General features: G+C 39.1%; 1 protein-coding gene across 4 annotated transcripts in view; it reads left to right on the forward strand.

The window, feature by feature from the left end:
* The window catches only part of PRKDC (protein kinase, DNA-activated, catalytic subunit), a 244,993-nt gene that overhangs the window by 99,090 nt on the left and 119,110 nt on the right, over window positions 1-26,793 (forward strand). For all 4 annotated transcript variants that reach the window (XM_064588357.1, XM_064588358.1, XM_064588359.1 and 1 more), the window contains 8 exons: window positions 10,238-10,445; window positions 13,470-13,648; window positions 15,331-15,499; window positions 15,767-15,832; window positions 16,940-17,012; window positions 18,095-18,243; window positions 20,418-20,555; window positions 20,754-20,873. In XM_064588357.1, coding sequence (XP_064444427.1) covers window positions 10,238-10,445; window positions 13,470-13,648; window positions 15,331-15,499; window positions 15,767-15,832; window positions 16,940-17,012; window positions 18,095-18,243; window positions 20,418-20,555; window positions 20,754-20,873 — 1,102 coding nt within the window. The remainder of the gene's footprint in view (window positions 1-10,237; window positions 10,446-13,469; window positions 13,649-15,330; window positions 15,500-15,766; window positions 15,833-16,939; window positions 17,013-18,094; window positions 18,244-20,417; window positions 20,556-20,753; window positions 20,874-26,793) is intronic.

A 26,793-nucleotide genomic window follows, 5' to 3' on the forward strand; every position in this document is an offset into this window, starting at 1 on the left:
GGTGTTCAGTTTGATTAAGTTCTTTATAGACTTTGGATACTAGCCCTTTATCTGATATGTCATTTAAAAATATCTTCTCCCATTCCATAGGTTGTCTTTGGGTTTTGTTGATTGTTTCCTTTGCTGTCCAAAAGCTTTTTATCTTGATGAAGTCCCAATAGTTCCTTTTTCCTCTTGCTTCCCTTGCCTTTGGCGATGTTTCTAGGAAGAAGCTTCGGCTGAGGTCAAAGAGGTTGCTGCCTGTGTTCTCCTCTAGGATTTTGATGGATTCCTGTCTCACATTTAAGTCTTTCATCCATTTTGAGTCTATTTTTGTGTGTGGTGTAAGGAAGTGGTCCAGTTTCATTCTTCTGCATGTGGCTGTCCAATTTTCCCAACACCATTTGTTGAAGAGACTGTCTTTTTTCCATTGGACATTCTTTCCTGCTTTGTTGAAGATTAGTTGACCATAGAGTTGAGGGTCCATTTCTGGGCTCTTTTCTTTTCCACTGATCTGTGTGTCTGTTTTTGTGCCAGTACCATACTGTCTTGATGATGACAGCTTTGTAATAGAGCTTGAAGTCCGGAATTGTGATGCCCTCAGCTTTGCTTTTCTTTTTCAACATTCCTCTGGCTACTTGGGGTCTTTTCCGGTTCCATACAAATTTTAGGATTATTTGTTCCAGCTCTGTGAAAAATATCCATGGTATTTTGATAGGGATTGCATTGAATGTGTAGATTGTTCTAGGTAGCATAGACATTTTCACAATATTTGTTCTTCCAATCCATGAGCATGGGATGTTTTTCCATTTCTTTATGTCTTCCTCAATTTCTTTCATGAGTATTCTATAGTTTTCTGGGTACAGATTCTTTCCCTCTTTGGTTAGATTTATTCCTAGGTATCATAGAGTTTGGGGTACAATTTTAAATGGGATCGACTCCTTAATTTCTCTTTCTTCTGTCATGTTGCTGGTGTATAGAAATGCAGCTGATTTCTGTGCATTGATTTCGCATCCTGCCACTTTACTGAATTCCTCTATGAGTATAGTAGTTTTGGGGTGGAGCCTTTGGGTTTTCCACATAAAGTATCATATCATGTGCAGAGAGTGGAGTTTCACTTCTTCTTTGCCAATTCGGATGCCTATTATTTCTTTTTGTTTGATTGCTGTGGCTAGAACTTCTAAGTACTATGTTGAATAACAGTGGTGAGAGTGGACATCCCTGGCATGTTCCTAACCTTAGGGGAAAAGCTCTCAGTTTTTGAGAATGATATTCACTGGGTTTTTCATAGGTGACTTTTATGATATTGAGGTATGTACCCTCTATCCCTACACTCTGAAGAGTTTTAATCAAGAAAGGATGCTGTACTTTGTCAAATGTTTTTTCTGCATCTATTGAGAGGATCATATAGTTCTTGTTCTTTCACTAATATATTGTATCACATTGATTTCCGGATGTTGAACCAACCTTGAAGCCCAGGAATAAATCCCACTTGGTCGTGGTGAATAATCCTTGCAATGTACTGTTGGATCCTATTGACTAGTATTTTGGTGAGAATTTTTGCATCCATGTTCATCAGGGATATTTGTCTGTAAATTCTCCTTTTTGATAGGGTCTTTGGTTTTGCGATCAAGGTGTAATGCTGGCGTCATAAAATGAGTTTGGAAGTTTTCCTTCCATTTCTATTTCTTGGAACAGTTTCAGAAGAATAGGTATTAATTCTTCTTTAAATGTTTGCTAGAATTCCCTTGGGAAGCCATCTGGCCCTGGACTCTTGTTTTTTGGGAGATTTTTGATGACTGCTTCAATTTCCTTAGTGGTTATAGGTCTGTTCAGGTTTTCTATTTCTTCCTGGTTCAGTTTTGGTAGTTGATACATCTCTAGGAATGCATCCATTTCTTCCAGATTATCTAATTTGCTGGCATATAGTTGCTCATAATATGTTCTTATAATTGTTTGTATTTCTTTGGTGTTGGTTATGATCTCTCCTCTTTCATTCATGATTTTTTTTTATTTGGGTCATTTCCATTTTCTTTTTGATAAGTCTGGCCAGGGGTTTATCAATCTTATTCTTTCAAAGAACCAGCTCCTAGTTTCGTTGATCTCTTCTGCTGTTCTTTTGGTTTCTATTTCATTGATTTCTGCTCTGAAATTTATTATTTCTCTTCTACTGGGTTTAGGCTTTATTTGCTGTTCTTTCTCCAGCTCCTTTAGGTGTAGGGTTAGGTTGTGTATTTGAGACCTTTCTTGTTTCTTGAGAAAGGCTTGTATTGCTATATACTTTCCTCTTAGGACTGCCTTTGCTGCATCCCAAAGATTTTGAATAGTTATGTTTTCATTTTCATATGTTTCCATGAATTTTTTAAATTCTTCTTTAATTTCCTGGTTGACCCATTCATTCTTTAGTAGGATGCTCTTTAGCCTCCATGTATTTGAGTTCTTCCAACTTTCCTCTTGTGATTGAGTTCTAGATTCAAAGCACTGTGGTCTGAAAATATGCAGGGAATGATGCCAGTCTTTTGGTACTGGTTGAGACCTGATTTGTGACCTAGAATGTGATCTATTCTGGAGACTGTTCCAAGGGCACCAGAGAAGAATGTGTATTCTATTGCTTTGAAATGGAATGTTCTGAATGTATCTGTGAAGTCCATGTGGTCCCGTGTGTCATTTAAAGCCTTTATTTCCTTGTTGACTTTTGCTTAGATGATCTGTCCATTTCAGTGAGGGGGGTGTTAAAGTCCTCTACTATTACTGTATTCTTGTTGATGTGTTTCTTTGCTTTTGTTCTTAATTGGTTTATATAATTGGCTGCTCCCATGTTAGGGGCATAGATACTTAAAACTGTTAGATCTTGTTGGATAGACCCTTTAAGTAGGATATAGTGTCCTTCCTCATCTCTTATTATAATCTTTGGCTTAAAATCTAATTTGTCTGATATAAGGATTACTACCCCAGCTTTCTTTTGGTGTCCATTAGCATGGTAAATGGTTTTCCACCCCCTCACTTTCAATCTGGCTGTGTCTTTGGGTCTAAAATGAGTCTCTTGCAGACAGCATATCAATGGGTCTTGTTTTTGTATCCAATCTGATAGCCTGTGTCTTTTGATTGGGGCATTTAGCCCGTTTACATTCAGGGTAACTATTGAAAGATATGAATTTAGTGCCATTGTATTGCCTATAAGGTGACTGTTACTGTAGATTGTCTGTGTTCCTTTCTGGTCTATGTTACTTTTAGGCTCTCTCTTTGCTTAGAGGACCCCTTTCAATATTTCTTGTAGAGGTGGTTTGGTGTTTGCAAATTCTTTTAGTTTTTTTTTTTGTCCTGGAAGCTTTTTAACTCTCCCTCTATTTTCAGTGACAGCCTAGCTGGATACAGTATTCTTGGCTGCATATTTTTCTCGTTTAGCGCTCTGAATATATCCTGCCAGTCCTTTCTGGCCTGCCAGGTCTTTTTGGATAGGTCTCCTGCCAATCTAATGTTTCTACCATTGTAGGTTATAGAACTCTTGTCCCGAGCTGCTTTCGGGATTTTCTCTTTGTCTTGCAAGTTTTACTATTAATTGTTGGGGTATTGACCTATTTTTATTGATTTTGAGAGGGGTTCTCTGTGCCTCCTGGATTTTGATGCCTGTTTCCTTCCCCAAATTAGGGAAGTTCTCTACTATAATTCGCTTCAGTATACCTTCTGCCCCTCTCTTTCTTCTTTTTCTGGGATCCCAATTATTCTAATATTGTTTCACATTATGGTATCACTTATTTCTCAAATTCTGCCCTCGTGATCCAGTAGTTATCTCTCTTTTTCTCAGCTTCTCTATTCTCCATCATTTGGTCTTCTATATCACTAATTCTCTCTTCTGCCTCATTTATCCTAGCAGTTAGAGCCTCCATTTGTTATTGCACCTCATTAATAGCCTTTTTGATTTCAACTTGGTTAGATTTTAGTTTTTTATGTCTCCAGAAAGGGTTTCTCTAGTATCCTCCCAGCTTTTTTCAAGCCCAGCTAGTATCTTTATAATCGTCATTCTGAACTCTAGTTCCGACATCTTACTAATGTCCGTATTGATTAGGTTCCTAGCAGTCGGTACTGCCTCTTGTTCTTTTTTTTTTTTGAGGTCAGTTTTTCTCTCTTGCATTTTGTCCAGAGGAGAATAGATGAATGAGAGAACAAAAGGCTAACAGGGTAACAGAGACCCCAGGAAAATGTACACTAAACAAATCAGAAGAGCCCCAAAACCAGGGGGAAAGAAAGGAAAAGAAAGAAAAAAAGAATATGATCAAATATGATCAGGCTGTTGCATAGATCAGTAGATCTACACTAGAGTTTGGGCATATTTTAGTCTGTTAGAAGAAAGTGCCTCCCAAAATTTTAAAGAAAGAAAAACTTATATATGTACAAAAATAATGGTTAATACGATGAAGGGATGGAATATGATTGTAAAGATGAAAATTGTAAAGGATTTTATAAGAGGAATTGATAAGATAGGAAGTTTTTTGAAAAAAGAAAGAAGGGAAATTAAAAGAAAAAAGAAAACGTGATCAGGCAGGAGACCAGAACAAAGCTATACACTTGAGATTTAGGGTATATTTTGGTCTGCTAGAAGAAACTGTATCCCAGAATTTTAAAGAGAGAACAATTTATATATATATACACAAAATATAAGGTTAACTACAATGAAGGGATAGAATATGATTCTAAAAATGAAAAAGATTTTTTAAAAAGGGATTGATAAGATGTTGGTTGAAAAAGGGAAAAAAAAATCAAAAAAAATAGAAAAAGAAAAAGAAGAAAAATTTAAAAGTTAACTTTGAAGACTAAAGAATCATCGGGGAAAAAAGCCATGAATTCTATGTGCTGTATTCCCCTGGTGCTGGAGTTCTACCGTTCTCGTTGATCAGTAAACCTGGTCTTGGCTGGCTGTTCTTGCTGATCTTCTGCGGGAGGGGCCTGTTGCAGTGATTCTCAAATGTCTTTGCCTGAGGCAGAATTGACCAGCCCTTGCCAGGGACCAGGCTAAGTAATCTGCTCTGGTTTGCTCTCGGTAGCTTTTGTACAGTTTTCTGTACAGCTTTGGAGGACGAGAACTCGGGACCCCACTCCTCAGTGAGCCCCCAGAGAAAAGCAGTCAATCACTGCCATCTCTCCGGTCTCCAGCCACACTCCATGCTCACCCAGCCTGTGACCGAGCATTTCTATCTCTGGTACAGGATGCCGTTTGGAGTCCCAAACCCAGCAGATTCCTGCAGTGCAATCCAACGCCACCCCTCCTCAGGGAGGAAGGGCAGTCTCCCCAGCTCTGCCGCTTGTTGGGTCCCTGCTGGAAGAGTAGTGGCCTGACTGTGCCGCGGATCATGGTTTATGGCAACCCTGAGCTGAGATCCCACGCCTTGGCTCCGTCTTTGCAGTCAGCTTCCCTGCTCTGATACCTGGGAGCTCTGCCGCACTCAGGCACCCTTGGTCTTTCTGTGACCATGAGGGTCCTGAGACCACACTGTCCCAGCAACAGTTCCACCCCCTGCTTAGCCACTGCAGCAACGTCCCTCAGTGGAGCAGACTTCTAAAAGTTCCAGTTTTGTACTCCGCTGCTCTATCACTTGCCGGTATCCGGCTCCCTCCCACCGTGGTCTGTCTTCCCAGGTATCGCCTCGGATTCACTTCTCCACACGTCCTACCTTCCAGAAAGTGGTTGCTCTTCTGTTCATAGAATTGCGGCTATTCTTTTCTTCGATCTCCTGTTGAATTTGTAGGTGTTGAGAATGGTTTGATACCTATCTAGCTGAATTCCTAGGACCAGACAAAATTTAGGTCTCCTACTCCACCATCTTGCTCTCCTCCGAAGGCATCCATTTCTTCCAGGGTCCTCAATATTAGGATATAGCTGTTGGTAATAATTTCTAATAATTGTTTCTATTTCCTTTGTGTTAGTCATGATCTCTCCCCTTCATTCGTAATTTTATATAGTTTGGGTCCTTTCTCTTTTCTTTTGGATAAGTCTGACCAGTGGTTTATCGATCTTATGGGAGATCTTCTTTCAAAGAATCAGCTTCAAGTTTCGTTGATCTGATCTACTTTGTCTCTGCTTTCTAATTTATTGATCTCTGCTCTAATCTTAATTATTTCTTTTCTAATGTGTTGCTTAGGCATCGTTTGTTGTTTTTTCTCCAGTTCTTTAAGATGTAAACTTCGTTGATGAATTCGGGATTTTTCTGGTTTTTTGAGTGAGGCTGGGATGGCTATGTATTTCCCTCTTAAGACCACCTTTGCAATATGCCATAGGTTTTGGACAGATGTGTTTTCGTTCTCATTGGTTTCCATGAATTGTTTAAGTTCTTTGATTTCCTGTTTGACCCAAACATTCTTGAGCAGAGTGGTCTTTAGCTTCCAAGTATTTGAATTTCTTCCAAATTTTTTCTTGTGATTTGAGTTCCGGTTTCAAAGCATTATGGTCTGAGAATATGCAGGGAATAGTCTCAGTCTTTTGGTATCGGTTGAGACCTGATTTGTGGCCCAGTATGTGCTCTATTCTGGAGAAGGTTCCATGTGCGCCCAAGAAGAATGAGTATTCTGTTGTTTTGGGGTGGAATGTTCTGTATATATCTATGAGGTCCATCTGGTCCATTGTGTCATTCAAAGCTCTTGTTTCTTTGTTGATTTTCTGCTTAGATGATCTGTCCATTGCTGAGAGTGGAGTATTGAGGTCTCCTACAATTAACGTATTGTTATCAATATGACTCTTTATTTTGGTTAACAGTTGGCTTATGTAGATGGCTGCTCCCATGTTGGGGGCATAGATATTTACAATTGTTAGATCCTCTCGTTGGATAGACCCTTTAAGAATGATATAGTGTGAGGGATGCCTGGGTGGCTCAGTTGGTTAAGCGGCTGCCTTCGGCCCGGGTCATGATCCCAGGGTCCTGGGATCGAGTCCCACATCAGGCTTTTTGCTCAGCAGGGAGCCTGCTTCTCCCTCTCTCTCCCTCTGCTTGTGCTCTCTCTGTCAAATAAATAAAAATCTTTAAAAAAAAAAAAAAAGAATGATATAGTGTCCTTCTGTGTCTCTAACTACCGTCTTTAACTTAAAATCTAATTTGTCTGATATGAGAATTGCTACCCCAGCTTTCTTTTGATGTCCGTTGGCATAGAAGATGGATCTCCATCCCTTCACTTTCAGTCTGAATGTATCTTCAGGTTCAAAATGAGTCTCCTGTAGACAGCATATGGATGGGTTCTGTCTTTTTATCCAATCTGCAATCCTCTGCCTTTTTATGGGAACACTTATGCCATTCACCTTCAGAGTGATTATTGAAATATATGAATTTATTGTCATCATGTTGCCTGTGAAGTTCTTGATTCTATAGATTGTCTCTGTAAATTTCTATTCTATATCACTCTTGGGGTCTCTCTGCTTTTATAGAACCCCCCTTAATATTTCTTGCAGGGCTGTCTTAATGGTCACATGTTCTTTCAGTTTCTGCCGGTCGTGGAAGCTCTGCATCTATACATCCATTCTAAATGACAGCCTTGCCGGATAAAGTATTCTTGGCTGCATGTTCTTCTCATTTAATACCCTGAATATGTCTTGCCAGCCCTTTCTGGCTTGCCAGGTGCCTGTGGATAGGTATGACGTTGTTCTGATGTTCCTCCCTGTGTACGTAAGGAATCTCTTCCCCCTAACTGCCCTTAAGATGGTTTCCTCGGTTCTAAAGATTTGTGAGTTTTACTATTACATGCTGGGGCTTTGGTCTGTTTTCCTTGATCTTGGGAGGGGTCCTCTCTGCCTCTGGGACACGAATGTTTGTTTCATTCCCCAGATTAGGGAAGTTCTCAGCTACAATTTGCTCAAATATATTTTCTAGTCCTCTCTCTCTCCACCCCCTCAGGGATCCCAACAATTCTGTCATTGGAATGTTTCACTTATTTCTCTAATTATGTTTTCATGGATTTTAAGCTGTTTCTCCCAGGCCTCCTCTTTTTCCTTTTCTATCAATTTGTCTTCTAGATCACTAATTTGTTCTTCTGCCTTGTTTACCCTAGCTGTTAGAGTATCTACATTAGATTGGATCTCATTGATAGCATTTTTTAAGTTCTGCCAGTTCAGCTCTCATTTCTGCCCTTAGGGACTTTATGTTGCCATTAATCTATTTCTCCATTCTAGCTATCGTCTTTATAACTGAAGTCCATTTCCAACATCTTGCTTATATCTGTATCCATTTGTAAATCTGTGGCAAAAGTCACAGTCTCTGAGTCGTTCCTATTTTGGGGGGTCCTCCTAGTCATTCTGTTGTGGGGTGGTTGAGGGAATATACAGAGTCCAAATTACTCATCACAATCCAAGCGAGATGCACCTGTTTTATAGGGGCCTTAGTATTGTCGGCCTCTTGTTCTCCCAGCCTGTCTTCCAGGGGAGGGACCTGTCATGCAGTTACTCAGGCAATCCTGTTTGGGCCGGTGGGGGGGGAATTGGGTTCAGTGAAAACCGGCTTTTTGGGGCTTTTGTTGTCTGTTGGCTTTCCCTGGTGGCTTTGCACGTCTCTTCTGAGAGTCAGAGCAGAAGAGACCGTTTCTAGCCCTCTGCCTTAGAAGAGAGAGATCGCAGTCTGTTCTTCAGTGAGCTCTCCAGGCCAAGCCATCTCCGTTTCTGTCTGTGTTGCTAAAAACGGCAGCATCGTGAGTTGTGTGCCCCTAGCGGTGCTCCCAGCTCTTCCTTCCAATTCCAGGCACGTCTTTGCCCTTCTAAAACCACCAGCCACCCCCAGTTCTCACATGTGGCCCCACCACTCCAGGTTTCAGTCCAGGGGGCTGCCCTAAAGTCCTTTCCCTACCTCTACCGGTCTGTGAGTCTGTGCCCCATCCCCAGCACCAGAGGCTTTCAAGCACTGATGGTGCAGGATCCCGAAGGCTCCCTCCGCCTTCCTTTTATCTTCCGATATCTGCCCGCGGAATCACAGCTCCCTGGATCATACCTCGAAACCAACTGCCTGCAATATTCTGTTTGTAGAGATTCAGATATATCTTCTTACATCTCATTCTGATTTTGTGGGTGATCAGAGTGGTCTGGTAGATATCCAGCTCAATTCAGGGGATCGGTTGGAATAAGTTCCCCTACTCCTCTGCCATCTTTTCCTCTCCTTCCTTGCTAATATATCTTTAGCATGGATTCCAAAACATAATTCAAAAGGTAAATGCGTTTGTAATTTTGCCAGCTTTCACCGCATCCTTCATTTGGGGGCTATAATTTGTTGCATTTCCTCGGCAGTGTACAAGAGTGCCTATTTCATCACAGTCTTGCCAGTAGAGTATATTGTGATTTTTTCCAATTTTATAGGTGAGAAAGAATTTCTCAGTGTTGCTTTAATTTATATTTCTCTTATTACGAATGAAATAGAGCATATAGTCATATATTTAAGCTCATTTGCATTTATTTTCAGTAAACTATCTGCTGGCCCGTTTTTATAATCAGATTTTGCTCTTTTTCTTTTCCTCTAACTCCTTTTAGCTTTCTCTGTAAGAGTTTTAAGGCTGTGCATCTCTGCTGTGCTCACTATCAGGAAGCTCCTCAAAAGAATTTAAATCTAAGATAGTGCCCAAATAAATATTACAGAAGCCCATGTAGCATTTAATAGTGTCCTGAGCCTTAACATTTTATGACTGAATTACCTTCTAAATCGAACCTTTTTGCCCTGGTTAATATTTAACTACTGAGTATCAGGATTTTAGAACTGGAAAAGGATTTTAATGATCCTTGAGTCTTAACCTCATATTTTTGTAGGTGAGGAAACTAACTCTGTATTCTTGGTTTATAGACAAAATCTTACAGATGATCATTAAACTATCTTATATTCCAGATGAGAATATAAAGGGTCAGATGAATATATCTCTGTATAGGAGATAGGAATGGCAGTTTGTTACTAGGAAGAGACTAGAATTTTTAAATTGTAACTCCTGAGTTTCAAATTCTGGACCTGTGATCATCTTCAGACCTGAGACTATCCCAAAGCCTTCCAGATGTTTTCTAAAGAAATCAGATTTGAAAGTAAATGAAAACAGTTCTTAATGCCTAAATTTGGCATGAAGATTTCTGGGGATGAGTACAATAATATGGTTCATGTACAAATGCTTTCTGTATTTTGTGGTTTTTATATATAATAATCTTTAAAATTATTTATAGTCATTGGTGTTTATTTTGCTTGTTATGTGGGTAGGCACTCGTAAAATATTTGTTCAAAGCAGGGATGTTCATATAATTTTCTCTTTTTCTTAGGAGTTCATGTGTCACACAATTAGCCCTTTTGGAAAGGGTGTACAGAATGTTCAAGAGGGACGACCTACTTTCAAATGTTACTCGCCAAGCATTTGTAGATCGCTCCCTTCTCACCCTTTTGTGGCATTGTAGCCTGAGTGCTTTGAGAGAGTTCTTCAGCAAAATTGTGGTGGATGCCGTTGATGTGTTGAAGTCTAGATTTACAAAGGTATTGTACATCTATTATTAAATTTAATATTACTAAGAATTGACAAATCTCCTTGATCGGTGTCCTTAAAAATTGCAGTGTGTTCACTCAGAGGATCTTTAGTGCTCAAGGAGTGTTACCTCAACAGTTTGGTAACAATCTGTAGTTACATGGGTTCTGCATTAGGTTCCTGAGGGTGCTGTAAGAAATTACCACCAATGTGGCTTAGAACATCTTTATTCTTTTAGTTCTGCAGGCCAGAAATCAGCATCCTTGGGCTTCAGTCAAGGTGTTGCAAGGCTCCAGAGGCCCAAGCGGCAAATCCGTGTTTTGCCTCTTCCCGCTTTTGGTGGCTGCCAGCATTCCTTGGCTTGTGGCCCGATCACTCCTCTCTTTGCTTCTATGGTCACATTGCTCCTCCTCTTCTAACTGCTCTCTGCCTCCCTCTTATAAATATATGATTGCATTTAGGAACCACTTAGATAATCTCCCCATCTCTTTACATGATTTTATCTGTATAATCCTTTTTTATCATATAAGGTAACATTCACGGTTCCAGTGATTAGAACATGGGTATTTGTAAGGGGATATTATTCAGCTGAATACAGTCCACCTGCACCAAATATTCCCACTTGCAAAATACATTTATCCCATCCCAATATCCCCCAAAGTCTAAATGCATTACCTCATCAACTTTTAAGTCCAAAATTGTGTCTGAATATCATCAGTTCAGGGTCCTAACTTTCATCATTTAAATCATAATGAATCAGGGCGCCTGGGTGGCTCAGTCGTTAAGCGTCTGCCTTTGGCTCAGGTCATGATCCCAGGGTCCTGGGATCGAGCCCCGCATCGGGCTCCCTGTTCGGCGGGAAGCCTGCTTCTCCCTCTCCCACTCCCCCTGCTTGTGTTCCTGCTCTCACTATCTCTCTGTCAAATAAATAAAATCTTAAAAAAAAAAAAAATAAATCATAATGAATCAGATATGGGTGGGATTCTGCGTGTGATCTGTCATGGGGCAAAGTTCTTTCCATTTGTGGACCTGTGAAACTAGAAGACAAATAATGTGTTTCCAGAAGACAGTGGTTCAACAGGTGGGATGATTATTATATTCATTCCTGTTCCAAAAAGGAGAAAATGAAGTAAAAAAGAAGTTAGTGTTCCATAGCACTTTCAAGGTCCAGGCAGGCAAATTCTGTTAGGTTTCAAGACCCGGGAATAATGCTTTGTTGCTTAATATTCTGCCCTCTGGACCAAAGTCTCCATTCTTGGAGTCATTCTTCTTTTTTCTTGAAGGGTAGCATATATTGCAGCTGAGTAGTTTTATCAATCTGTTTCTTGCCTGTAGAATTCAGGGAGTACAAGAGCCTTTTTTTTTTTTTTTTCCCATTTCATTTTGTCTCTGTCCCTTTCAGTCCAAGCTGGTGGTGCTCCTTCTGGTATGATGTTCTCAAAAACTATAAAGCTCTCCTATTTGTGTCTTGGAGGTTTACTCCATTAGATAAGAGAGTCCTCCACAGATCTTTGATGGATAATGGCATCTCTGTTCCTGGTTCTGCTGAAATGGTTGAGGGCATCCATGAGTACCATGCTTAATTTTTTCAGCACTAGCTCAAGATTGTCCAGCCACATCCTTGTTCTCTCCAGAGCCACTTTTCTAACAGTGAATCTCCTAATGTTAGCATCTTTTACCGTCTGGGTAAGCTGAGAATTTCTCAAGTCATCACATTTTGGTTCCTTTTGCTCAGTAGTTCTTAACTTTTTGTTTTGCACCTCACATTGTATTATAAGCAGCAAAGAATTGGAAGCAGGCAGCACCTTCAACAAATTTGCTTGGAAATTTTCTCAGCTAAATATTCAAGTACATGGCTTACAAGTTCTGTTTTGTGTGTAACTATAGAACACTTACTCAGCTAAGTTTTCTGCCGCTGTAAAACAAGGATCCTCTTTCCTCCAGTTTCCAAAAATACGTTATTTCCTTTTGAGACCTCACTGGCAACTACTTTAACCTCCAATTTCTACCAAAAATGTGTTTATGATGATTGAGATGTTCTGTAAGACAGTTTTAGCTTTTTCTGCCATGCTTTTCATTTCCTTCTGAGTCCTCACCACCAGTGCCTTCAGTGTTGGTATTTCTACTAGCAGTCACTATAGGCAGTTGGCTTTTTCTGTCTTGCATGGGAAATTTCTTTTAGCCTCTACCTATCATCTGTTTGTTAGAGCAGATCCAACTCTTGATACCAGAATGTGTATTAGTTTCCTGAATCTTCAGTAACAAATTACCATAAGCTTGGTGGCTTAGAACACCAGAAATTTATTCTTTCCCAGTTTTGGAGGCCAGAAGTCCAAAATTAGTTTCACTGAGCTGAATTTATGGTTTTGTCATGGCTACACTTGCCCCAGCGGCCCTGAATATCCACTCCTTGCCTCCTCCAGCTTCTGATGGCTACTGGCATTCCTCAGTATGTGGCTACATCATTCTGGCCTCTAATTCTGTCATCACATTGCCTTTTCCTGTATGTCTCATCCCTCTCTCTGTCCTCTTACAAGATTACATGTGGTTTCATTTATGGCCCACGGGAACAACCCAGAATTGTCTCCTTATCTCAAGATCCTTAATCACATTCGAAAAGTCCTTTCCTGCCTTATGAGATTGCATTCACAGGTTCTAGGGATTAGGATGTGGTATCTTTTAGAAACTACTGTAAATAGTTGAACATTTTGTTTTTTAATACATTGAAGTTTCACCTGCTATTGTCATGCCTTCGATAAGATTTTCTGCAAAAGCCCTATACTCATGTCCTAAGTTTACTATTTGGACATTGTACATTACTTCCTGCCACACTCAATATAACACATAAATATTTAGACCTATGTTCCTGACCTTGGGTCATCTCCTATTGAAGTGATTCAATATCTATGTTAAAACTGCATTCTATGTAAAGAGCATTGAATATTAAATATATTTAATTGAATATTCAGTATATTCAATAAACTATTTTTCGTGTTTGGTAAGACCAAAGATAATCATCTGTTACCTTTTCTTAGCTAAATGAATCTATCTTTGATACTCAAATCACCAAGAAGATGGGCTATTATAAAATGCTAGATGTGATGTATTCTCGTCTTTCAAAAGAGGATGTTCACTCGAAAGAATCTAAAATTAATCAAGTTTTCAACGGCTCATGTGTTACAGAAGGAAATGAACTTACAAAGACACTTATTAAGTAAGGTTTTAGTTAACTTTGTTATTTGATTTGTATTTGATTTGTTGTATTTGATTCGTTAATATTTTTGATGCATATATTTTTATGCTTGCATATAATGTGAATAAATGGTTAAGTTTGTTTAAATACCAGTTTTTATAGTTCTCTTGGTTTTTTTCTTAGGTACAAACTACTTAGATAGACTTTAATGTAGCAGGTTATTAGGTAGCATGTTTATCCTATACTCATCTTTTACAAGGAATAAAACTTTTTTCTGTTGTTATTGTTTTTTTCCTACCATTTTCCCCCCTTAATAGCTTGATATATTTTTAATGGTATGATTTATAATATGAAGGTATTTTATTTTTCCTGACTGTAATTTGAAATGAAAGGAATGGCAGTATGTTCAAGCAGGTATTCTATAAAATACAAAGTAATCGAATACATTTTCTCTAAAACTGGCCTTCTAATGAAGTTCTCTTTTAGTGAATATTGAATGCACACATTGCCATAGCTCATTTTGCATATCCCAAACAAGCTTATCCTTACTTTCCTCTTACCCTAATTCTTATTTTATATCCTCTAGGAATGACATCACCATCCATTCATTTGCACCGAGAGCCCTGTTTTATTTTTGCTTCTTCATCTCTCCAGTCTCCATGCATACCCTGTCAGTCACCAGATCTGGTGGATTTTATCTCCTCAGCCTTCCCAAGACTGGGGCCCTTCTTTCATCTTCCTTCCTTCATACAGTGTTGTAGCGCCTGGTGTTCTTTGGTGAACCACTGAAGTGCAGTCTCCTTTGTAGTTATTCTCCCCACTCCTGGGCTTGTCTCTCAGTTTTTCCATATTACTGCTAGTATGATAATACCTCTGCAGTATGAACCTGATTGTTTCATTCTCCTACCTAAAACATTTCAGACTACCTAAAACACTTTAAAAGAACTTCATCTTCAGTATCAGGGACCAGCAAAATTTTTCTGTAAAGGGCTTGCCTGGTAGTAACTGTTTTCAGCTTTTCAGGCTGTCTGGTCTCTTGCAACTACTACACAGTACTGGAAAAGCAGCCATAAATAATATGTAAATGAATGGGCATGGCTGTGTTCTGACAAAACTCTTCAAAAGTAGTTGGTCACCTGGGCACTGTTTGGAGACCCCATCCTGCAGAATGAAGTCTGAGCTCCTTAGCATGGCAGGCAAGCTCTTGTAGGAGCACACCCCTCTCCACCTTGTGCTCACTGCCAGCCACTGCTGTACCCACCTCATCTTCTGAACACACTGTGTGGCTTAGCTCTTACTGTAAGTGACACTCTTCTCTCTGTTCATAATCCTCACATACATTTTCCCTTTGACTAACTTAGAATTCAAAACACAGTTCTTATAATTTCTCTTAAAACCTTTTGTTGATTCCTTCACCTGGGTTACTATCCATCTTCCTTGCTTCCATCTCTTAACTTGTGCTGGTTGCTGTTGCTATGCTTACCAGTGTGGTGAAATCCCTGGACGCTGCCTTTGCCTTGAGATGGGCATGGGTTCAGTGACTTGCTTGTCTTTTATTTCCAGTACGTGGTACTATGCCAGACACAAACTTGACACTCAGAAAAGGCTGAACTGAATTGAGATCCTGTTATCTAGCATTGTTGGGCTTGAGCAACGATTTCCCTGTTACATGAATTAATTTTTAACCTGGATCTACTCTGCAGATTGTGCTATGATGCATTTACAGAGAACATGGCAGGTGAGAATCAGTTGCTGGAGAGGAGAAGACTTTACCACTGTGCTGCATACAACTGTGCCATTTCTGTTATCTGCTGTGTCTTCACCGAGTTAAAATTTTACCAAGGTTTTCTCTTCAGTGAAAAACCTGAAAAGGTAGACTTCTGAAATTTTCACAGTTGTTATCACTGTAGGATTTCAAGTTAGACTATATAAATTAAAGTTATATCATAATTTGCACGTTCTTATAATATTAAAGATGTAGCTCTTGTAGTTCTGCATACATACATATATGCACACCCATATATATTAAAGCTGAAGTGCTTCCACATGAGTTATTAAGTAAGCATTAATTCTATAGTAGCATCAGCAATAAGGATTTCCACTATTCAGATATTTTTACATGATTCTTTGGATTTACAGAACTTGCTTATTTTGGAAAATCTGATTGACCTGAAGCGCTGCTATACATTTCCTGTAGAAGTTGAGGTGAGTGAAATTTTTCAGTGGTTTCCTGAGTTTAAAAAATTTACCAAGTACTTATAGAAAAAAAAAATGTTTTGTTGAACATGTTAAATTCTCAATATTCAAGTCTGCTTTGAACTATAAAATCTGGTAGTTTAATGTAGTTCAGCCCGAGGTATAATCTCAGGCAATTATAAAAAAAATTATCATAACTTGATTTTTCCCTTTCTTAACTAGTAAAAGATAGAAAATGGCAATAAAAGGAGCTATTCGGACATATCCAAGAAGTTGTTTGCTGAGTAAATTCCTCTAGTCAGTGAAATTGAGATCCATCCAGATACAGAATTATAATGCTGTGGCCTGCTTGGGTGATTTGGCAGGATAATGGAGGTGCTGTGAGCAGAAGTCATGGGGATAATTGGAAAACTTTGCTGTGGCAAATGTGACAAGCTTGATTTTAGTCACGCTAAGTTTGACATGCTAGCCTCAGCAATTGGTGGGACGTTGTAGGTGCAACCTTTCACAGCCCACTGGAAATGGGAATTGGGCAGAGTGCCAGAGCTTGTGCACCATGGTCTAGGTCAGGAGCTGTCACTCATGTTAGTGTCCATGGCTGCTGACTTCACCATGTGTGAGTGGTTCATGAGTTCATGTAAACAGTTGCTTCCTGCCTTGTGCCCTTTTGAAACAAGACTGGGAACATTTTTCAAGGTGTATGTTCAAGGAATAAACAAACAAACAAAAATAGCACTCAGACACTCGCTATATGTTACTTCTGAACTTTACTATAGCACTGTATAGTGCTATGATATACCATAACTGTATAGTTAAGGAAACTGAGGCTCATAGGTCAAGTACAGACTATTGGTAATCTGGGCATGTGGCTACCAGAACTTAGTCTGCACTGGGTCCCAGAGCCCAGAGCGGGGAGGCAAATGCCTCAGTGGGGTTCTGCGGGAAATGCGTTTCGTAAGGGTACTCACCTGTCTTTGTGGATACTTTTTGGTGATTTTAAATTTGATAAAAGTCTTGTTTAAAAATTAATTTTTTTTGCCAAATTGCTACTAAAATTGAAAATGTGTGATCATGATTCTAAAAAGTTTTAAATTGTGTATTTGTTTTGCCTAATAGGTTCCTATGGAAAGAAAGAAAAAGTACATTGAAATTAGGAAAGAAGCCAGGGAAGCCACAAATGGGGATTCAGGTAGGATGTTTTCAAAATGATGAGAATGATTCCAATTTGTTAAGTAACAAATGATATTTGCTATGTAAATAAAAAATATTTTAAATATCCAAAAACATTGAAATTGAGTTTGAAAAGATTTTAAGTGGCAAATAGAATTATATTTTGAAAGAAATGCAATGAGCTAAACCTCAGAATGGCCAAAGAGGGCTGAGAAATGGTATGCTTTTCTTAATAGTGCAAGATAGGTTGATAGTTATTTGTTTGCATATGGATTATATTTATATTTTGTTTAAATACATTCAGAAATATGTTAAAATATAAGTCCCATCCTGCCACTCCTCTGCTCCAAACCTCCCATCAGCTCCCACCTCCCTGAGGACAGAGCTGCCTAAGGCCCCTGACCTACCTGCCTCCTCCCTGCCACTCTCCTTCCTGCTTACTCTGCTCTAGCAGCACTGTTCCCCTGCCTATGCTTGTAGGCACCAGGCTCACTTTGGCCCCAGGGCATTTGCATGTGATGTTTCCTAAACCTGCAATAATCTTATTCCCAGATATCAGCGTTTTGTTTAATACTAACCTTTGAAGGAAGTTCTCCCTGGCTTCCCTATTTAAAATTAACTCTCTTGCTCCACATGAGCCTTGTTTTAGTTTTTTGCTTAATTTTTCTTCATAGCTTTTTTTTCTTGACTTGAGAATAAAATTTGAACCAGTGTTGTAAATTCCTTACATATGTGGATTGTGGATTAGTTGTTTTTCAGTAGTATCTTTTCCCACATCTGTGTTAGACTTTATGTGCAAACTGTACCCCATCAAAATTTTAAATGCAAGGAAATTATGTTACTGTCATATCCAAAAATTGTGTATAGTTTAACTTAATTTCTCTGTCCATGATAGTAGAGAATAATTGCTCAATAATAACAAAACCAAAGGAGGTCTTTCCCCGTTTCCTTTTGCTTTGTTAATCTGGATAATCTGTTGAGAATCACAGAAAAGAAAAAAGCCTTAGTTAACACAGTCTTTTAATTTTAGTATCATTTGAGCTTAGAGAAATACATTTTTTTATCAATTTAAATAAATATATTTTCTTCTTTATATTTCAGGTGCCCCTCATTATCTATCTTCCTTGTCGTATTTGGCAGACAGCAGCCTGAGTGAGGAAATGAGTCAATTTGATTTTTCAACTGGAGTTCAGAGCTATTCATACCGTTCCCAAGACCCTAAATCTACCCCTGGTCATTTTCGGAGACAGGTGATCACATTTTGTATATTGAAAAATATTGTTGACATTTGTAAAGGAAGGGGGGCTTCATTGTTAGGGGAAGCCAGTTCTCTGTGGGTAGTCCTCAGACAATAGCGTTTGGAGAATTTACCAGGATCTAAGTCCCAGCCTTGCATCCTATAGGCAATTGGATTTCATCAGTAGGATGAAAGGAGGAAAGAAGGCTCTCTCCCAAGGGCTGATTCACATTAGCCAGTCTCCATGAAATTAGTGTTTGAGGGGCGCCTGGGTGGCTCAGTCGTTAAGCGTCTGCCTTTGGCTCAGGTCATGATCTCAGGGTCCTGGGATCGAGCCCCACATCAGGCTTTCTGCTGGGCGGGAAGCCTGCTTCTCCCTCTCCCACTCCCCCTGCTGTGTTCCCTTTCTCGCTGTCTCTCTCTCTGTTAAATAAATAAAATCTTGAAAAAAAAATTAGTGTTTGAAATCAACTGCATTTAAGGGTCTCCAGTGAGAAAGATAACTACTGTAGAGATTCACATACCATGCTGATGTGACTGTTGTATTATCCTCTGTGGAAAATGAAGAAGCTGCTCAAATATTTGATGTTATCAAACTGAAATAACTAAATGCATCTGTGTTCACAAATGATAGCTTAACCTCATGAACAGAGCTAGGAAACGTGTCGGTAGATACATATCTGTGCACTTACAGAGGCACACCCATGTGTACAAATGTGTAAAACCATGAGCTCCAAATGTGTAAAACCATGAGCTCCTGGATACCAAAAATGGTATCCAGGGTTCATTCAAGTTTTTCCCTTTCTGGTTTCTTAGACATGCACTGACTCACCTCTTCCTTCCCTCAATCCCTCTGCTGTCCTCTGAATGCTGATGCCTTCCTGGAGTGGGTCCTGAACCACAGGCAGGCACCCCACTCTCTCCCTCCCCACTCCCAGACACTGCCAGGCAGCTCTTGTCCCACTCTGGTCTGCCAGAGTGGCTTTTTGCCTGAGGAGGACAGGAGCAGTACAGTGTTTTTGAAGTTGAGTTTGACTGTACTTTATGTTGCCCCTATGGTGGGCTTCTTCCTTTTTAATGAATGCTTCAAGGAGGAGCCCATTCATTAATTCTTTCACCCAGATTATGTCGTACATCTGCGCTGGGCATTAAAAAAGTACAACTTTGTTCTATTATGGCTACATTGTCTAGTGAGACTCATCCTTCATGAATAGGCCATTTACATTGAGGCATCTTGGGTTCAGTCCTCATGCCTTCAATTTGACTGCATGACTTGAGTCTCCAGTTTCAGATCTATCCAGTCCTTGTGAGAAGCATCCTGACAAATAATTTTGGCTAAAAAACATGTCGAGTAGATCTGAATGCAGTCAGATACTGTGATTAATTCCTTTGACACCTTACCAGGTATATGGAAAAAGGGACATTAAGATTACTGATTGATTTTTATGGCTCATTATTTTTTTTTTGTTTCTTATAACCCTGATTGGATAAAATTTACTGTTTATTATTTACAATTTATTGTTCCACTGTGTGTGTGTGTAAAATTTACTATACGTGTATGTAAAACTTCAGTTCATCATTACACTTATAAAATGATTACCTCTGCTATAATTTCTAAGAATTTTAGGATCAACAGTGGTTTAAAAGTTTTGTTCTTTTATTGATTAAAATTTCAAGGCAAATTAAGGATTTTACATTTTTTAGTTTACTGAGAAAAAAATATAGGTGAAAATTTATCTTACAGTTGTGTTTCAGTAATTCTGCTTTCTCCATAATGTGGCAACTAAGAATCATGGAGACTGTTGCTCTCAAGGTGTTCAGAGTTCTGGGGCCTCCCCGGACACAAACATTTGGAAAGATCTTAGTGTTTGTACAAAGCAACGTGTGTCCGCATGGATGGTGTGAACTAAGTATGACCCCGGAGGGAGTGACCCTGCATATAAAGATCAGAGGGAAAATATGTATCTAGAATGTAAGGAAGACATGAGGTCTTGGGGGTTTTTTTGCTTTTTTTTTTTTTTTTAAGTTGTTTAATAAGAAAACCCAACAAATGTGTTTAATATTATTACCAATTTATCATTGTTACCTTACTGTGTGTTTTATGATATTGCCCCAAAAGGCAGAATATCATATACACTAAAATTTTAACAGTTTACTCTGCATCATTGGATTCTTCCCTTTTCCTAGGAGCATAAAGACCCCATGGTCCAAGATGCTGTCCTAGAGTTAGAGATGGATGAGCTCAATCAACACGAATGTATGGCAACCATGACAGCCCTGATTAAGCACATGCACAGAAATCAGATACTACCTAAAGGAGAAGAGGTTTGTTTCTGCTAATCTTGTCTCATTTAATACTGTTTATTGGTATCATAGTAAGAATGAACACTTAATATCGAATACCAAATTCTATATCTACTAAACATTTTTTGTTGCTCATGTCTTACTTTGTCATCTCATAATATCAAAATGTGAAGTTATTTTCTTCCACATTTTAAGGTACTCATGAATGTATCATTTCAGGGTTCAGTGCCAAGAAATCTTCCTCCATGGATGAAATTTCTTCATGACAAACTAGGAAATCCATCGGTATCATTAAATATCCGTCTCTTCTTAGCCAAGCTTGTTATTAATACAGAAGAAGTAAGTAATTTATTATTTGCTTAAAAATTCTTTGCAATTAGTAAGAAGGTGGAGGAATAGGAGGATGCTAAGTTTGTCTCATACCTCGAATGCAACTAGATAGTTACCAAATCATTCTGAACACCTGAGAAATCAGTAGGAGATCTGAGAAAACAAATGCTGCAAGTTTACCAGTAGAAAAATATGACCACAGGGGTGCCTGGGTGGCTCAGTCAGTGAAGTGTCTGCCTTCAGCTCAGCTCATGATCCTGGAATCCTGGGATCAAGCCCTCAGTCGGGCTCCTTGCTCAATGGGGAGCCTGCTTCTCCCTCTTCCTCTGCCCCTCCCCCCATTCCTGTTTTCTCTCTCTCTCTCTCAAATAAATAAGATCTTTAAAAACAAATGACCACATTTTGGAAGGTAGGAGGTATGGAGACTTGAATCCAGTGTGATATAGCTGAGGATACAGCTGAGGGGTGGGAGCCTGCTTAAAGAGAATACCACAAAATATTAATAAGCAATGGAATGCAAAATCGGAACTTTTAGAAGTCTGCTACAGTGGGGCATGTTCCTGGCTTAAAGGTGCTCAAATGGTGAAGCAGGGCAGAATTCCAGGTGTGACAGCGTGCTCTCAGGATCCCCGGGGTCTCAAGAAGAACAGGTGGTGCCTGAGTGTGGCAGAGTTCCTAGGCATAAGAGCAGGGAAGCCGGCTTAGAACAGTGAGTTTAGGTGCCGACTTTCTCCTCTCTGTTGCCATTAAGTGTGTAGCAGTCATGCAACCAGTTTCCTGGGAGGGGTCCAGCAAAAAGCAGAAATGTGGTAAGAACCACCCCCCCCCCCCAGAAGAACAGCATGGGTCTGCCCCACAGGAGTCCCTAAAATTTGGAGTTTTGAAACTCAGTCTTGTGCCTGAGATAAAAATGCCTGGTCACGGGGCAGGTGAACACAGAGTTCTCATGGAAACTGGGGAGACAAGACTGATTGGTTGCTTTTCTGTGAGGGCTCACTGAAGAGTGGAGGGCGTCTGCATATTCATCCTGCCCATCAGTGCTGAAAGCCTTCGGGGAGCAAAACAGTGCCACCTAGTGGAGTCCAGAGCTGCTTACACCAAGCCCTACCTCTGCTCATTGGAGGTGTTTTTTCACTAAGGCGAGTCCACCTGAGAATCAGTGCAATAGACTCCCCCCGCCCCGCAGAAGACCAGCACAAACAACTCACTCTCACCAAGTTTATTAATCATAGGGGGTTACAAAGCTTCAGCTTGGGGAAAACACTATATAGCATTCTTCACATTTTTATTCATTAGTCTTTTAGTATTCCTTTTTGTTATTTTCTTACTTTTCCAAATCTTTTCTTATTCTTTTAAATTTTTATCTACTTATATGCTTTATATATTATTTTTGCTTTCTTTCATTGTATTTTATTTAATAATTATATATGCATATAGATATAGATATATTTCTCTTTCTTCCTTTCATTCATTCATTCAACATTTTGGGATCTAGTTTCTTTTAACAAGACCAAACACAACCAGGATCTACTTTTATGTTTTGTTCAGTTTGTTTGTTTGTTGTTTTGTTTTCTTTTTTCTGTTGTCATTGTTATTGTTTATTCTCCTTTTTTTTTCTGGACAAAATAACAAGACAGAGAAATTCACCACAAAGGAAAGAACAGAAGGTAGTACTCACTGCCAGGGATTTAATCAATATGGATATAACCAAGGTGTCTGAACTAGAATTTAAAACAATGATTATAAAGATACTAGCTGGGCTTGAAGAAAGCATTGAAGACACTAGAGAATCTCTTACTGTAGAGATAAAAGAACTAAAATCTAGTCAGGCCAAAATTAAAAATGCTATAACCAAGATGCAGTCCCAAATGGAGACCAAAAAAAGAGGATGAATGAAGCAGAAGAATGAATCAGTAATATAGAAGATAAAATGGATGGAAAATAAGGAAACTGAAAAGAAGAGGGAAAGAAACCTATTAGATCAAGAAGGTAGACTGAAGAAACAGCGATTCCATAAAGCAAAATAATATCCATGTTACAGGAATTCCAGAAGAAGAGTGGGAGAAAGGGGCAGAAAGTGTATTTGAATGACTTATAGCTGAGAACTTCCCTAAACCGGGGAACGAAATAGGTCTTTAAGTCCAGGAGGCACAGAGAGCCCCCCTCAAAATTAAAAATAGGTCAACATCTTAACATATTATAGTGAAACTTGCATATTACAAAGATAAAGAGAAAATCAGGGTGCCTGGGTGGCTCAGTCGGTTAAGCATCTGCCTTCAGCTCGGGTCATGATCCCAGGGTCCTGGGATTGAGTCAGTCCCATGTCAGGCTCCTTGCTCAGCAGGAAACCTGCTTCTCCCTCTCCCTCCAGTGGTGCTCTCTAATGCTCATTCATTTGCTCTCCCTCTCTCAAATAAAGAAATAAAACCTTAACAAAAAGAAAAAGAGAAAATACTGAAAGCAGCTTGGGACAAGAGGTTCTTAACCTACAAGGATAGAGGTATAAGGCTGGTAGCAGACCTGTCCACAGAGACCTGGCAGGCCAGAAAGGACTGACATGATATATTCAACGTGCTAAATGGGAAAAATAGCAGCCAAGAATACTTTATACAGCAATGCTGTCATTCGAAATAGAAGGAAAGATAAAGACTTTACATGACAAACAAAAACTAAAGGAATTTGTGAAACTAAACGAGCCCTGAAAGAAATATTAAAGGGGATCCTTTGAGCGAAGAGAGAGCCCAAAAATAAAGATCAGAAAGGAACAGAGACAATCTACAGGAACAGCGACTTTATAGGTAGATAATACAATGGCACTGAATTCATATATTTCAAGAATTATTCTGAATGTAAATGAACTAAATGCTCCAATCAAAAGATATGGGGTATCAGAATGGATAAAAAAAACAAGACCCATCAATATGCTGTCTACAGGAGACTCGTTTTTAGACCCAAAGACACCCCCCCAAAGATTGAAAGAGGGGGTTGGGGTGCCTGGGTGGCTCAGTCGGTTAAGCAGCTGCCTTCGGCTCAGGTCATGATCCCAGAGTCCTGGGATTGAGCCCTGCGTCAGGCTCCCTGCTTGGCAGAGAGCCTGCTTCTCCCTCTCCCTCTGCCTGCCTCTCTGCCTACTGTGCACTCTCTCTCTCTGTCTCTGTCAAATAAGTAAATAAATAAAATCTTTAAAAAAAGAAGAAACTTAGGGGATTGAGCACCATTTATCATGCCAGTGGACATAAAAAAAAAGCTGAAGTAGCCATCCTTATATCAGGCAAACTAGATTTTAAACCAAAGATTAATAAGAGATGAAGGACACTATCTCATAATAAAAGTGTCTATCCAATAAGAAGATCTAAGAATTGTAAATATTTATGCCCCTAACTTGGGAGCATATATAAACCAATTAATAACAAAATTAAAGAAACTCTTTGATAATAGTACAATAATAATAGGAGACATTAACACCTCATTTATAGAAATGGACAAATTATCTAAGCAGAAAATCAACAAAGCAACAAAGGCTTTGAATGACACACTGGACCAGATGAACGTAACATATATTCAAAGCATTTCATTTTAAAGAAACAGAATACACATTCTTCTTGAGTGTACTTCCCACATACTGGGTCACAAATCAGGTCTCAACCACTACAAAAAGATTTGAGATAATATGCATATTTTCAGGCCACAATGCCATAAAATTTGCAGTGAACCACAAGAAAAACAAATACATAGAGGTTAAAGAACAGCGTACTAAAGAATGAATGGGTCAACCAGGAAATCAAAGAAGAATGTAAAAAATACATGGAAGCCAATGAAAATGAAAACATTACAGTTCAGAACCTTTGGGATGCTGCAAAGGTGGTCCTAAGAGGGAAATATATAGCAATACAGGCATTGCTCAAGAAACAAGAAAGGTCTCAAATACACAACCTAACCTTACACCTAAAGAAGCTGGGAAAATTACAGCAAATAAAGTCTAGATCCAGCAGGAGAAGAGAAATAATAATAATTAGAGTAGAAATCCATGATAAAAAAAAGTAGAACAGATCAACGAAAGTAAGAGCTGGTTCTTTGAAAGAATTAATAAGATCGATAAACCCCTAGCCACACTTACCAAAAAGAAAAGAGAAAGGACCCAAATCAATAAAATCATGAATGAAAGGGGAGAGATCACGACCAACACCAATGATAGACAAACAATTATAAGAGAATATTATGAGCAGTTATATGCCAACAAATTAGGCACCCTGGAAGAAATGGATACTTGCCTACAAACATATAAACTACTGCAACTGAAACAGGAAGAAATAGAAAACCTGAACAGACCATAATCAGCAAAGAAATTGAATCAGTAATCCAAAATCTCCCAACAACAAGAGTCCAAGGTCAGATGGTCCCCCAGGGGAATTGTACTAAACATTTAAAGAATTAATACCTATTCGTCTGAAACTGTTCCAAAAAAAAAAAAAAAACAAATGGAAGGAAAACTTCCAAACTCATTTTATACAGCAAGCATTACCTTGATCCCCAAAAAGGCAAAGACCCCACTAAAAAGGAGAATTACAGATGAATATCCCTGAGGTACATGGATGCAAAAATTCTTAACAAAATACTAGCTAATAGGATCCTTCAGTACATCAAAAGGATTATTCACCATGACTAAGTGGGATTTATTCCTAGGCTACAGGGGTGGTTCAGCATCTGCAAATCTCTCAAGGTCATACACCACATTACTAAAAGAAAGGACAAGAGCCATGTGGTATCCTCAATATATCTCTCTGACATGAATGGATAGAGGGAACGTTCCTCAATACCCTAAAAATCATATAGGAAAGACCATACCTATAAAAAGTCATATAGGAAAGACCCACATAAATATCATCGTCAATGGGGAGAAATTAAGAGCATTTCCTCTAAGGTCAGGAATACAACAGGGATGTCATCTCTCACCACTGTTATTTAACACTGTATTGGAAGTCCCAGCCTCAGCAGTCAGACAACAAAAAGAAATGAAGGGCATCACATTGGCAAAAAAGAAGTCAAACCTTCACTCTTTGCAGACAACATGATACTCTATATAGAAAACCCAAAGGATTCCACCAAAAAATTGTCAGAACTGATACAGGAATTCAGGAAAGTTGCAGGATATAAAATCAATGCCCAGAAGTCAGTTGCATTTCTATTCGCTTAACAGAAGAAGAATGAGAAATCAGGGCATCGATCCCACTCACAATTGCAGCAAAAGCTGTAAGATATCTAGGAATAAGCCTAAGTAAAGAGGTAAAGAATCTGTACTCTGAAAACTATAGAACACTCATCAAAGAAATTGAGGCAGACACAAAAAAATGGAACAACATTCCATGTTCATGGATAGGAAAACAACTATTTAAAAAATGTCATGCTACCCAAAGCAGTCTACACATTCAATACAGTCTCTATCAAAATACCATCAGCATTTATCACAGAGCTGGAACAAACGATCCTAAATTTTGTATGGAACCACAGAACATCGAAATAGCCAAAGGAATGTTGAAAAAGGAAAGCAAAGCTGGAGGCATCACAATTCCAGACTTCAAGCTGTATTACAAAGCTATAATCATTAAGACAATATGGTACTGGCACAAAAAACAAGACACATAGATCAGTGGAACAGAACAGAGAATTCAAAATTGGACCCTCAACTCTATGGTCAACTACTCTTTGACAAAGCAGGAAAGAATATCCAAGCAAAAAAGGATAGTCTCAGCAACAAATGGTGTTGGGAAAATTGGACCGCCACATGCAGAAGAATGAAACTGGACCATTTTCTTACACCATACACAAAAATAAAGTCAAAATGGATGAAAGATTGAACTGTGAGTCAGTTATCCATCAAAATGCTGGAGGAGAACACAGGCAGCAACCTCTTCGGCCTTGGCCACAACAC

This window comes from Mirounga angustirostris, unplaced genomic scaffold (assembly GCF_029215605.1).
Source record: "Mirounga angustirostris isolate CCGP_5_RB_7025 unplaced genomic scaffold, mMirAng1.0.hap1 SCAF_4, whole genome shotgun sequence".
Classification (NCBI taxonomy): Eukaryota; Metazoa; Chordata; class Mammalia; order Carnivora; family Phocidae; genus Mirounga; species Mirounga angustirostris.